Source organism: Pyrus communis, chromosome 4 (genome assembly GCF_963583255.1).
Source record: "Pyrus communis chromosome 4, drPyrComm1.1, whole genome shotgun sequence".
Lineage (NCBI taxonomy): Eukaryota > Viridiplantae > Streptophyta > Magnoliopsida > Rosales > Rosaceae > Pyrus > Pyrus communis.
In genome coordinates, this window is record NC_084806.1 from 6,239,373 (window position 1) to 6,251,538 (window position 12,166).

The 12,166-nt window shown below is 34.1% G+C and overlaps 1 protein-coding gene across 2 annotated transcripts; it reads right to left on the minus strand.

The window, feature by feature from the left end:
• Nucleotides 1-336: 336 nt before the first annotated feature.
• LOC137731896 (probable LRR receptor-like serine/threonine-protein kinase At1g67720) lies at nt 337-6,100 on the minus strand. Of its 2 annotated transcripts, none has more exons than XM_068471146.1 (14): nt 5,628-6,100; nt 4,965-5,502; nt 4,298-4,809; nt 4,063-4,192; nt 3,399-3,470; nt 3,243-3,311; nt 3,072-3,143; nt 2,886-2,954; nt 2,617-2,789; nt 2,176-2,544; nt 2,018-2,083; nt 1,747-1,933; nt 1,523-1,655; nt 337-857 (listed from the first exon to the last, which is right to left on the minus strand). In XM_068471146.1, the coding sequence occupies exons 1-14, from the start codon at nt 5,695-5,697 to the stop codon at nt 513-515; spliced, it is 2,805 nt and encodes a 934-aa protein (XP_068327247.1). In that variant the 5' UTR covers nt 5,698-6,100; the 3' UTR covers nt 337-512. The 2 variants fall into 2 exon arrangements, with proteins under 2 accessions (XP_068327247.1, XP_068327246.1); XM_068471145.1 differs by having other exon boundaries at nt 4,063-4,195.
• Between the last annotated feature and the right edge of the window lie 6,066 nt (nt 6,101-12,166).

Genomic DNA, 12,166 nt, shown 5'->3' on the forward strand with positions numbered 1-12,166 from the left:
AGGTTAATAGGGCTTAATATACTTTTCAAGAAGTGCAATTTCGCACCAAAGGCACGTCCACCCACTTCAATAACCATAACCGACATGTGCGGCAACATAACATGTCAAACTATTTGTAATAGAAATTACTTCTCTATGTGTGTACATAGAGGTGGATGCACATTGAGACCTAGGTGGTCCCAGGACTGGAGTTTAGAAAATATACATGTGAAGATCTTCCATGGACATTTTGAATCATTTGTACGGGTCACTTTGTACCTACTAGACATATCTAGAAAGATTACATGAACAACACTCGACAAATTCTCACAATATAAACTGATTTTTTTTTTTTTTTTTTTTTTTTACGCTCATCGCGATCTGTTTTTATAAAAAACTTGAAATTCTCACAAAATTCTAATTCTTGATTCGCCACTACATATATAGCGTGTACAACCAATAATTACAATTTTCAAATGAGAAAGAAAAGTAATGTTGGTGTTAAAGTGCTGAAATGTCAAAAGAAAGCGCATTCATATATCATCATCTCGTCTGGCAGATGGGACTAAACAATCCTTGGACAAATCAGGGCTCTCAATTTCCAGAAAGCTTGTTAGCAAAGTTTTCCTGGAGGGTTGTGCTTTTGAACTGCTACTGCTGGGTGATATTTTCTGGTTGGATTCACTGCCCTTTTCAATCTTCGTAGCATCCTGAACGGCCACGATTATCTCCTGCATTCTTGGCCTGGAAACTCCATGTTGCTCAACACACTGGATTGCTACTTCAGCAATTCTCCACATGGACTCAACTTTCACACTTCCTGCTAGGATAGGATCTATGATGCTTTCAACATCTCCTCTACGAATCAAGGATCTTGCCTGGAAAAACAACAATTTTTTAGGATTACATGGTGTGTATAACACGAAAATTCTATTATGTTCCGGTGTATGGTATGCACAAAATGAATGACGCACTGAATGTGGGGCGGATGTCGGTGTTGTACACACGAGAGTATACTAGAAAATCCCGCGCATATCAACCGGCCATTGAATTTTTATTCCGTAAAAATTGGCAAAGCCCCTGAATTTATAAACCTGCTTTCAATTTGCTCCTTCGGCTTTCAGTTTGGTTATGAGTTCCCTAATCCATTTATTTATTTTTTCTTTTTAAAGGGGGACAACTGGTAGCAAGCCACGGTTATCCACCCCTTCCGGAGGCCGGGAAGACTCGCAGAGGCATTTCAGCCTTTCCTGGCCACATGAGTTCCCTAATCTTTCAAACGCACCATTTTGCTCCCAAATGTCAAATTTATCACATTTTCCATTAGTTTTCTTCAAATGGATTGACGAAAAATAGCCCTCAAGTGGACGGAAAACTTGACAGTTTGAGAGTATTGGCACATTTTAATAGATTATGGAGTCTCAAAACCAAAATGAAAGTCGAGAGGAGCAAACCAGAAGAAGGTACTAAGTTAAAGAGGTATTGCTAAAACTTTCCATATACATTTTTCAGACAAGTTTTTTAAGTGAATCAGAAAGCATACCCAGTGAACAATGTTCAACTCAGAACCAAAGTCTTCTGTTGAAACTGGCTTTTTTCCTGAAATCAGCTCCAAAAGAACAACCCCAAAACTGTACACATCACTTTTCTCAGTTAATTGCTGACTAGCATAATACCTGCATCCGACGATTAACATGGCTGATTTAAGTGCATACAGGAGAGATTGTGAACATAATTAATTTTTCGTATACGATTCATGGGGCTTACTCAGGATCAAGGTAGCCTACTGTTCCCTGAGCCACGCTTGAGATATGCGTTAAATCCTCCTCTGCTTGCCTAGACAATCCGAAATCCGACACTTTCGCTCTCATGTTTATGTCTAAGAGAATGTTGCTTGTTTTCACGTCCCGGTGGATGATACTAGGGTTGCATCCAGTATGTAAGTACTCGAGACCTATACATACGTAAATTCGTGTCAATAGCATGAGCTTGAAAAATGAAGTATGCATACATTAGTATCAGAAGTTCCCTCTTATACCTTTAGCTGCATCTTCTGCAATGCGAAGGCGAGTTTGCCAGTCTAAGCGCTTCTGGGTGGTAGAACCTGTTGTCACCAAATTTTGTCATGGATTTGGATGAAATTGTTAGAACTAAGAACATAAACTCAAAGAACAACTTTTTTATGAGAGTGCAGACCGTGTATGTGATCGCGTAAGGTTCCATTGTGCATGTACTCGTAAACCAGAATGCATTGATGTTCTTCTTTGCAATATCCAGTTAGAGGAACCAAGTTCCGATGATGAATACGTGACAAGAGTGCTACCTCAGTTACAAATTGCTTATTCATGTGGGCAGATGACTCTGCCATCATTTTAACTGCTATCTCCTTTCCATCTTTCATCTTTCCATAATATACAGACCCAAAGCTTCCTTTGCCAATTTTTTTCGAAAAGCTGCTAGTTGCCTCTTCCAGATCAGGGAGAGTAATGTAGCAAGCTACGCCTTCATCCATACGAGAAATTGAATAGCCAGTTGAAGGCTTGGTGCGGGCACGCAGCGAGTCACCTGATGCACAAGAAAAGATGTTACATTGCAGAAATTGTGAACCGCAGAGCAAACAGATTCTTGCGTACAAACCTTTTCCATTACTTCTCTGAAAAGATGACTTTCTTTGAAGATTACGCAATATCAATAGAGTCCCTAATAATAACAATGATACAGTTGCAACTACTCCAACAGAAATTCCAATTATCAACTTGAAATGCTTCTGTTTTCGTTCCCCCTTACGTAATCCAAGATTATATTCATATCTGCACGATGAAATAGCATATCTGTCGATAAGTTTCTAGGCTACAATATATTGTCATGTTTGTTTCATTGCATAGATCAGTGAAAAGCAAACTTACTTAAATGTGATTTTCCCCCTTAACAGTCCTGCAGGAATTTCCCCACTGAAAGAGTTGTTCTGTATGTACCTGCCACATAAGGATTTCAGATAATCAGATTACAGCATTTCCCCACGACGGAAAATGTTCAATACTAATCCAAATGATACATGGAAGTATCCAACTCACAATCCAATAGCTACTTACAGTTCTTGTAAGCTTGGCAAGCTAGCCAGGTAAGAAGGTAGTGAACCACTCAATTTGTTGTTCTCTAGATGCCTTCCAAGTTGACAAAATATGAAAGAAAAGCATAATTGAAGCAAAATTATGTTCTCCGAATTCAAATATGTAAGTTTGGAGAAAATTCGAAGATCTTACAAAATCTTTAAATTGATAAGATTACTGATGTCAGGAAATTGTCCGGTAAGGTAGTTACCACCCAACCACCTAAGTGCACAGAAAGATTGCAAGCAAACTTAATGTAATGATTAAAAAATACAAAGGCGTGCATCTTTAGAGGATAATAGCACATACAACTCTGTCAACTCCTGCAGATTTTTAAGCTCCACGGGGATTTCACCCTTCACATTCTTTCCTGAAAGGTCACTATACCACAAGTTAGAGGGTTCCGTAAACTTAAAATGCTTAATATCTGTAGAGACATTTGATCAATTTTTAAGTTTTCAGTCATGACGAAATTTTCATGACCTACATTGTTTTACTGACAATAGTCCATCGATGCAATACCTTGTACTGTTTTGTGAAAAAAGGGGTTTTAATAGACATCCATCGACAAACTTATAAGCAAGCAACTGTGCTGAATGAAATAACTAGTGAGTGATATCTTCCGGTGTGATGTTCAGAAGTGAAGATGAAGATCTGATATCTGAATGCTTGATGTAGAAGCAATTTCTGTCAATGAATTCAGGTTTTGTATATCAGCACTGCACCATAAAAGGTGCTTTTGATGAACATTCAAAGCTAACTAATTCGATGACTCTAACTTTGAACCATTCACTTAGCGTCTAGAAATTTCCCTGTGATTTGTATATTTTCTTTCAGATGGTTATGCATGTTTCAAGTTGGTTGCTACAATATTCAGTAAAAATTTGTTGGCAACTACATATCCTAGTATTGAATAGCAATGTAACAGAAATCGACATGAAGCAGAGTTGTCGCAAAGGTATGAAGAACTTACATTTTTGTGATTCTTGGTGGTGCTGTGGAGCTACAATTCACCCATTCCCATGGAGTTGGAGCGCAAGGATCACCTTCATCTACTGATAGACTTTCAGCCGACATGAACTGAAGCACATTCAGAACCGCCACTACTGATTAAAAACCAAGCATAGCAATCAGCTCATCAATGATAAACCGCATCCAATCCGATGCAAACTTTTTTAAGTAAAACAACACCAAGATCATGGACTTACAATCTCGCCTATCGGTCTTTGCAGCGATTTGAACATATTTACTTATCTCCATTGCATTTAGAAGCGGCCCTCGCGTAGAATCAGGGGTCTTAACAAAGGAAAATGGCAGAACAAACTCCAGACTCACATTCATGTAGCTCGGCTCATAAAGCGTGTAGTCCCCATTTGCATTCTCAGCAATATTTACCTCTGCACTATTATAGTCTGCCGAGAAAGGTTGCTCCAACTTGAATTTCCGGATCTCATTTGCGCCTAAATCCTCAATTTCCGCAAAGTAAGCATAGGCTCGACCCATTCCTGGGAAGCCATCCAGATTTAATCTGTAGCTCAGCACTCCCTTTGTGCCAACTACCGCGGTCTGCATTACTTTAACAGGGGGGTACTCTCTACTCCTTGTGTCTACATCCCTTGATGTACTGATTCTTTCTGTACCTGGTGCCACTCCAACCAGATAATTCTGCCTTTTCACAAGATCAGAATCCCAAATTCTGTCATATGGATCATCTGGGTACCTGCGAAAAACAATAAATTCTCACTCAAGGATCAAATCACTAGATACATTATCCGAACCAGCCTACTTCTGGTGCTCAGTTCTGTCCGTCCAATCCTCTATTACCTAATGCCTTTACAAAAAAATAAAACCTCAACATCCAATCTGGTTTTCTACCTTATAGCATCTTTGCTTGGAGCACCAAAATTCACCCTAGCTGCAACTTTCAAGAAAAACTCATCCTCATAGTCCGTGGCATACATCGAAAGATTCAAAGGCCTCAGCTCCAAAGTCGATATAAACGGAAACCCAGTTGTTGCACAACATATACACACATCGACAGAATCCGACGAAGCCCTAATGATCATCTCATTCACATATATTCTTGAAGCATCAAAAATAGTCACGGTTGCCCACTGCGTGGCATCCAAGTAAAGCTCGAATTTCGGGTATGTGTCTTCACTTTTGAGACTGCCGTACTGAAATGTGGCCCGGACTAAGTACCTCCTCCTCTCCATAGTGTTCAACGTATAGCAGTACTTCTTGCTGTCTATGGGAAAATCCCTGCGTCTCTGAAACTGCAGCAAGTTTCCATTAGGGTTTTCGACCTGGATTGATTTTCCCTGGGACATGAGTCGCATGTCTGAAATCCATGCCAGTCCAGTGCTTGTGTCAGTGTAGTTACTTGTCCCTCCACAATCTATGCTCACAAAATCTGCATATCCTCAATTCAAACATATCGTCAGTCCGAAAACCAACAATTCCTAGCAAAACGCATGCGTCTGTAATCATGAAAATCTCTTAAAAATGGGTAATTAAATACCAGAAAAAATCACATACCTTGAACCTGGGAAATAACAGATGATATAAAGCAAAGATAAATTATGAACAGGAAGACTGAGAAACCCATTTGATCATTTCATGAGACAAAACAAACCATTTTTCTCTGTTTTCTCCAGTGTTGAGAATTTGTGTTCATTCATTCGATGAAATCGAAACTGATTGTAATTAGGTGAACATGTTTGTCTAAGCAAGGGGTCCACGTACCCTTCACTTTTTTGATTTACGAGTTTGCAATGCTCATCCACGTTCGTTTCTTTTTTTTTCAGATCTTTAGAATCTTAGAAAATTAATTTCTGGTTTCATTTTTTGGTTTAGCTTTATTTTCACTTTGAAAAAGAGTATAAAGAATCAACTTTCAAGCCATTATTTTGCGTTTCAAAAATGATTTGGTGGATGAACTGTGTTGTATATAGATTTTTTTAACAATGTCTTGCAATACATGCATCGCTTCAAGTCGTCCCTCTAAAAAAAACTTATGTTGGTACACAAATTACCAAATTATGATGTTGCTGCAGATGTTTACAATGTGGCCAAGACTGACAGACGACACTTTGAGATGTTGCTATCAAAATCTTTATTGCTTTTGTTCTATTTACTTACAAGTTTGGTTGACATGCATGTGTTCCCGGTTCTGCAGAATTCACTGTGTAAGTAGTAAGTGCCACCACCCTACCACTAACCACCTACAATCCATTGTTTCTATCGTCACCGACAAAAGCATCAATAATCAATCTTTTGTAATACCTACGATAAATGTGCGGTTGAGGTTTTGCTCTTTGCATCTAACGGTTAGGATAAAAAGTTCTGGGAGAAATTGTAGAGACCTGCTGACTGGCTGGTACCCAAGACAAACCCTAGGAGAGATAAATTCACCTAAGAAATTCTAAACTACCTATTAATCAACAAAAAATAAAATAAAAGTTAGGGGCAATATAGTAAATTAAACACAAAATAGTTTTTTTATATTTATTTTTTTCACACCCTCGCAGGTAGGTAAGCATATTAGTTGTCCTCATTTTCTCTATCACGTTTTTCTTTTAAATAAAATAAGTTTTTAGTGACGAAATAATTATCCAGAAACAGTCAATCGTTAAAGATATGAACATCCTAATTGTTTGAAGTCGTTAGCAAGAAAATTTTGCAACCATTTTTTATATTCTTTCTTTGTAAATTTTTTTTTTGCAATTTTAATAAGCACATACATAACATGTGTATAATTGTTAGTACGTGATAATGGTAGGAGTGGACAAAAAAACTGATTGAACCATTATAACCTGTTAAACTAAAGGGATCGTTGATTTGAATTTATTTGAATTTCACACTAAAAAAGTGTAATCTTAAACTACCTGAACAAAACCGCAACAATTTGGTTTGGTTTCGTAAAACACAGATCCTCTTTAGATCTGTGCAACCGGAGCCCGGGGATCAATGGATCCGGGCCATTGAAATATGATCAATGGCTATAATTATTATAACTTTTAGAGGGATCCTCTGTTTGTAGCCGTTGGATCAAATTTCAATGGTTCGGATTCATTGATCCCCAGGCTCTGGTTGCACATATTTGGAGAAGATTTGTGTTCGGTTTTGTATGACGTTTTCTAAACAGCCCAATATTCAATTTAAGATAACTTTCATGTATGTAAGAAAATTTAGTTGCTTTGTGCTAGCTTAACTCTTGAACTAAACCAAATTGTGATGCTAACGTTGATTTAGTTGTGATGTGAGGCATAGACTGGACCGAATTGAACACAACTCAATCATGCGCAATTACGTAAATGTACATGTTTAGAACAAGTATTACAACTAAGTATGCAATCAAGATTATCGACGACTTCCAACAATTTTACCGAGTACACATTAAAAACTATAAAGTCAAAGCATCAACACAACATTAATAACATTGAGACATATCCTCATTCTAAAAATATTGCAGTTAATTGTAACGTACAAAAATACGTAATTTACTCATAAATCTTATATATAAAGCTAATGGAAAAGGTGAATAGTGATTTTGATGTCATCAAACTTCAAAAAAAATATTTGGACAAAAATGCCCCCAAGACAAAAAAATTCGAAGGCATCTCAAAATAATGCATCAAATGAGGCAAGGGCATTTTCATCATTTTAACAGTATTTTTAAATAATTAATTTTTTTTGTGGTTTGTTTGTTTGTTTTTTAATTAGTACCTCACAATAGGCTAGTAATAATGTGATTCAATTTTTCTATTTTTAAACACGTTCAAAACATCTTAAGAGGCGTATAATGCCGGTTATAAAAAAAAGTCATTCGCACGCGGATAATAATGTGATTAAATTAGTTTTCAAATGATTTTTTTTTTTAACAAACGATATTATCTACATTAAGGGCGAGGAGGTGGGCTTAGCCTCACAAATGACTAGTAATAATGTGATTCAATCAGTTGTTTATTAAATATTATTTTCTCTATTTTAAACACGTTCAAAGCATCTTAAGAGGTGTGTAATGCTGGTTATAAAAAAAGTATTTCGCACGCAGATAATAATATGATTAAATTAGTTGTCAAATGATTATTTTTTTAACAAACAATATTATCTTATATATAAAGCCAATGGAAAAGATGAATAGTGATTTTGGTGTCACCAAGCTTCAACAAAAAAAAATTTGGACAAAAATGCCCCCAAGACAAAAAAAATTCAAGGGCATCCCAAAATAATGCATCAAATAAGGCAGGGACATTTTTGTCATTTTAACAGTATTTTTAAGGTTTGTTTTTGTTTTTAATTAGTACTTCACAATGGGCTAGCAATAATGTGATTCAATTTCTCTATTTTTAAAACGTTCAAAACATCTTAAAAGGCATGTAATGCCGGCTATAAAAAAGGTCATTTGCACACGGATAATAATGTAATTAAATTCGTTGTTAAATGGTTTTTTTTTTTTAACAAACGATATTATCTACATTAAAGGGGAGGGGGTGGGCTTAGCCTCACAATGAACTAGTAATAATGTGATTCAATCAGTTGTTTATTAAATATTATTTTCTCTATTTTAAACACGTTCAAAACATCTTAAGAGGCGTGTAATGTCGATTATAAAAAAAGTCTTCCCAAGCGGATAATAATGTGGTTACATTAATTGTCAAATGACTTTTTTTTTTAACAAACAATATTATCTTATATATAAAGTCAATGGAAATGATGAATAGTGATTTTGGTGTCACCAAGCTCAACAAACAAATGTGGACAAAAATGACCCCAACACAAAAAACTTCAAAATCATCCCAAAATAATGTATAAAATAAGGCAGGGGTATTTTTGTCATTTTAACAATATTTTTTACATAATTAATTTTTTATGGTTTGTTTTTGTTTTTGTTTTTTTGTTTTTTTGTTTTTAATTAGTACCACACAATAGGTTAGCAATAATGTGATTCAATTTCTCTATTTTTAAACACATTCAAAACATCTTAAGAGGCGTGTAATGCCGGTTGTAAAAAATGTCATTTGCACGTGGATAATAATGTGATTAAATTAGTTGTCAATTGATTTTTTTTTTTTTAACAAACGATATTATCTACATTAAGGGGGAAGGGGGTGGGCTTAGCCTCACAATGAGCTAGTAATAAAGTGATTCAATCAGTTGTTTATCAAATATTATTTTCTCTATTTTAAACACATTTTAAACATCTTAAGAGGCGTGTAATGCCGGTTATAAAAAAAAAGTCTTCCCACACGGATAATAATGTGATCAAATTCGTTGTCAAATGATTATTTTTTTTTAACAAACAATATTATCTTATATATAAAACCAATGGAAAATGTGAATAGTGATTTTGGTGTCACCAAGCTTCAACAAACAAATTTGGATAGAAATGCCCCTAAGACAAAAAACTTTTAAGGCATCCCAAAATAATGCATCAAATAAGGTAGGGGCATTTTCATTATTTTAACACTATTTTTTAAATAATTAATTTTTGTGTGTTTTGTGATTCAATTTATCTATTTTTAAACACGTTCAAAACATCTTAGGAGTTGTGTAATGCCGGTTATAAAAATGGTCATTTGCGCGTGGATAATAATGTGATTAAATTAGTTGTCAAATGATTTTTTTTTTTTTTAACAAACGATATTATCTACATTAAGGGGAAGAGGCGGGCTTAGCCTCACAATAAGCTAGTAATAATGTGATTCAATCAGTTATTTATTAAATGTTATTTTCTTTATTTTAAACACATTCAAAATATCTTAAGAGGCGTGTAATGCCGGTTATAAAAAAAAAGTCTTCCCATGCGGATAATAATGTGATTAAATTAGTTGTCAAATGATTGTTATTTTTTTCTTAACAAACAATATTATCTACACTAAGGGAGAGGGGATGTGCTTAACCTCACAATGAGTTAGCAATAATGTGATTCAATCAATTGTTTATTAAATATTATTTTCTCTATTTTTAAACACGTTCAAAACATCTTAAAAGGCATGTAATGCCGGTTATAAAAAAAAAAGTTTTTTTGCATGCAAATAATAATGTGATTAAATTACATTAAATTAGTTTTATTTTTATTTTTTATATTAGTACCTCATAATAGACTAACAATAATGTGATTCAATTTCTCTATTTTTAAACACATTCAAAACATCTTAAGATACGTGTAATGCCGGTTATAAAAAAAGTCTTTCGCACGCGGATAATGTGATTAAATTAGTTGTCAAATGATTTTTTTTTTTTTAACAAACGATATTATCTACACTAAGTGGAAGGGAGGTGGACTTAACCTCACAATGAGCTAGCAATAATGTGATTCATTCAATTGTTTATTAAATATTATTTTCACTATTTTAAACATGTTCGAAACATTTTAAGAGGTGTATAATGCAAGTTATAAAAAAGTCTTTCGCACTCGGATAATAATGTGATTAAATTAGTTGTCAAATGATAGTTTTTTTTTTTTTTTTAACCAAATGATATTATCTATACTAAGAGGGAGGGGGTTGGCTTAGCCTCACAATGGACTAGAAATAATGTGATTCAATCAATTGTTTATAAATATTATTTTCTCTCTTTTTAAACACGTTCAAAACATCTTAAGAGGCGTGTAATGTCGGTTATAAAAAAGGCATTTCGCACACGGATAATAATGTGATTAAATTACATTAAATTAGTTGTCAAATAATTTTTTTTTTTTAACAAACGATATTATCTACACTAAGGGGGAGGGGCGGGCTTAACCTCACAATAGGCTAGTAATAATGTGATTCAATCAGTTTTTTATTAAATATTATTTTCTCTATTTTTAAACACGTTCAAAACATCTTAAGTGGAGTGTAATGCCGGTTATAAAAAAGGTATTTCACAGGCGGATAATAATGTGATTAAATTAGTTGTCAAATGATTTTTTTTTTTAACAAATAACAATAATGTGATACAATTTCTCTATTTTAAAACACTTTCAAAATATCTTAAGAGACGTGTAATGTCGGTTATAAAAAAAGTCTTTCACATGTGGATAATAATGTGATTAAATTAGTTGTCAAATGATTTTTTTTTTTTTTAACAAACAATATTATCTACACTAAGTGGTATCTACACTAAGGGGGAGGAGGTGAGTTTATCCTCACAATGGGCTAACAATAATATGATTCAACAAGTTGTTTATTAAATATTATTTTCTCTATTTTTAAACACATTCAAAACATCTTAAGATGCGCGTAATGTCGGTTATAAAAAATATCTTTCGCATGCGGATAATAATATGATTAAATTAGTTGTAAAATAATTGTTTTTATTTATTTATTTTAACAAACGATATTATTTACACTAAGGAGGAGGGGGTGGACTTAGTCTTACAATGGGCTAGTAATAATGTGATTCAGTCAATTGTTTATTAAATATTATTTTCTCTATTCTTAATGTAAATTTTATAGAGATCGATTTTATTATGTGAATTCAACTGCTTTAATTGGTTTATGAGGGGTTTCTTCTAGCATGATCTAAGATTATTCATTTACTTCAAATATTTGACTTTCCTTTTGTTAATTTACACATATAAATACATTTAAAATGTATAAGTCACGCGTAGCATGTCGTAATTCAAAAAATGCTTTATACACGCGCGTGAGCGCATGCATGAAGACTAGTATAATCTATGAGATTCATAAAGATGTAATTGACAATTTGCCAAAGGATATATGATCATAATAATAATAAAATAAAAACTTAACCGGAATTAGGATGAAAGCCTTGACGAATTAGAATTTAGCATCTTTAGTGAAAGAAAAGGGAGCAACATTATCAAGACTTGATGGCACTTAAATATCCTCTTTGCTTTAAAATTGGCTTTTGCTTTTGCATACAACGAATTATCTTTTCTGATATCCCTTTTGGACCAACTTGTATCCAGCTTCTATCAACTTTGAAAAAGGATGAAGATGATGACTTCATGCCTTCTTTATTATCTTGGACACCAGAAATTTTTTGTATGCTGAAAATATAGTTTAGCATATTAGAGCATTTTCAAAGAATATGCTAAAATGTTCTCATAAGCTATAACAGTAAAA

What these genes read in the sequence shown, in the direction of transcription:
- LOC137731896 (XM_068471145.1), bottom strand. Translation starts at nt 5,697, where the DNA reads ATGGGTTTCTCAGTCTTCCTGTTCATAATTTATCTTTGCTTTATATCA. An exon ending in TGTTATTTCCCAGGTTCAAG is followed by an intron (nt 5,503 to 5,627) that starts GTATGTGATTTT and finishes GAGGATATGCAG; the next exon opens with ATTTTGTGAGCATAGATTGT. An exon ending in CTTATCAATTTAAAGATTTT is followed by an intron (nt 3,144 to 3,242) that starts GTAAGATCTTCG and finishes TCAACTTGGAAG; the next exon opens with GCATCTAGAGAACAACAAAT.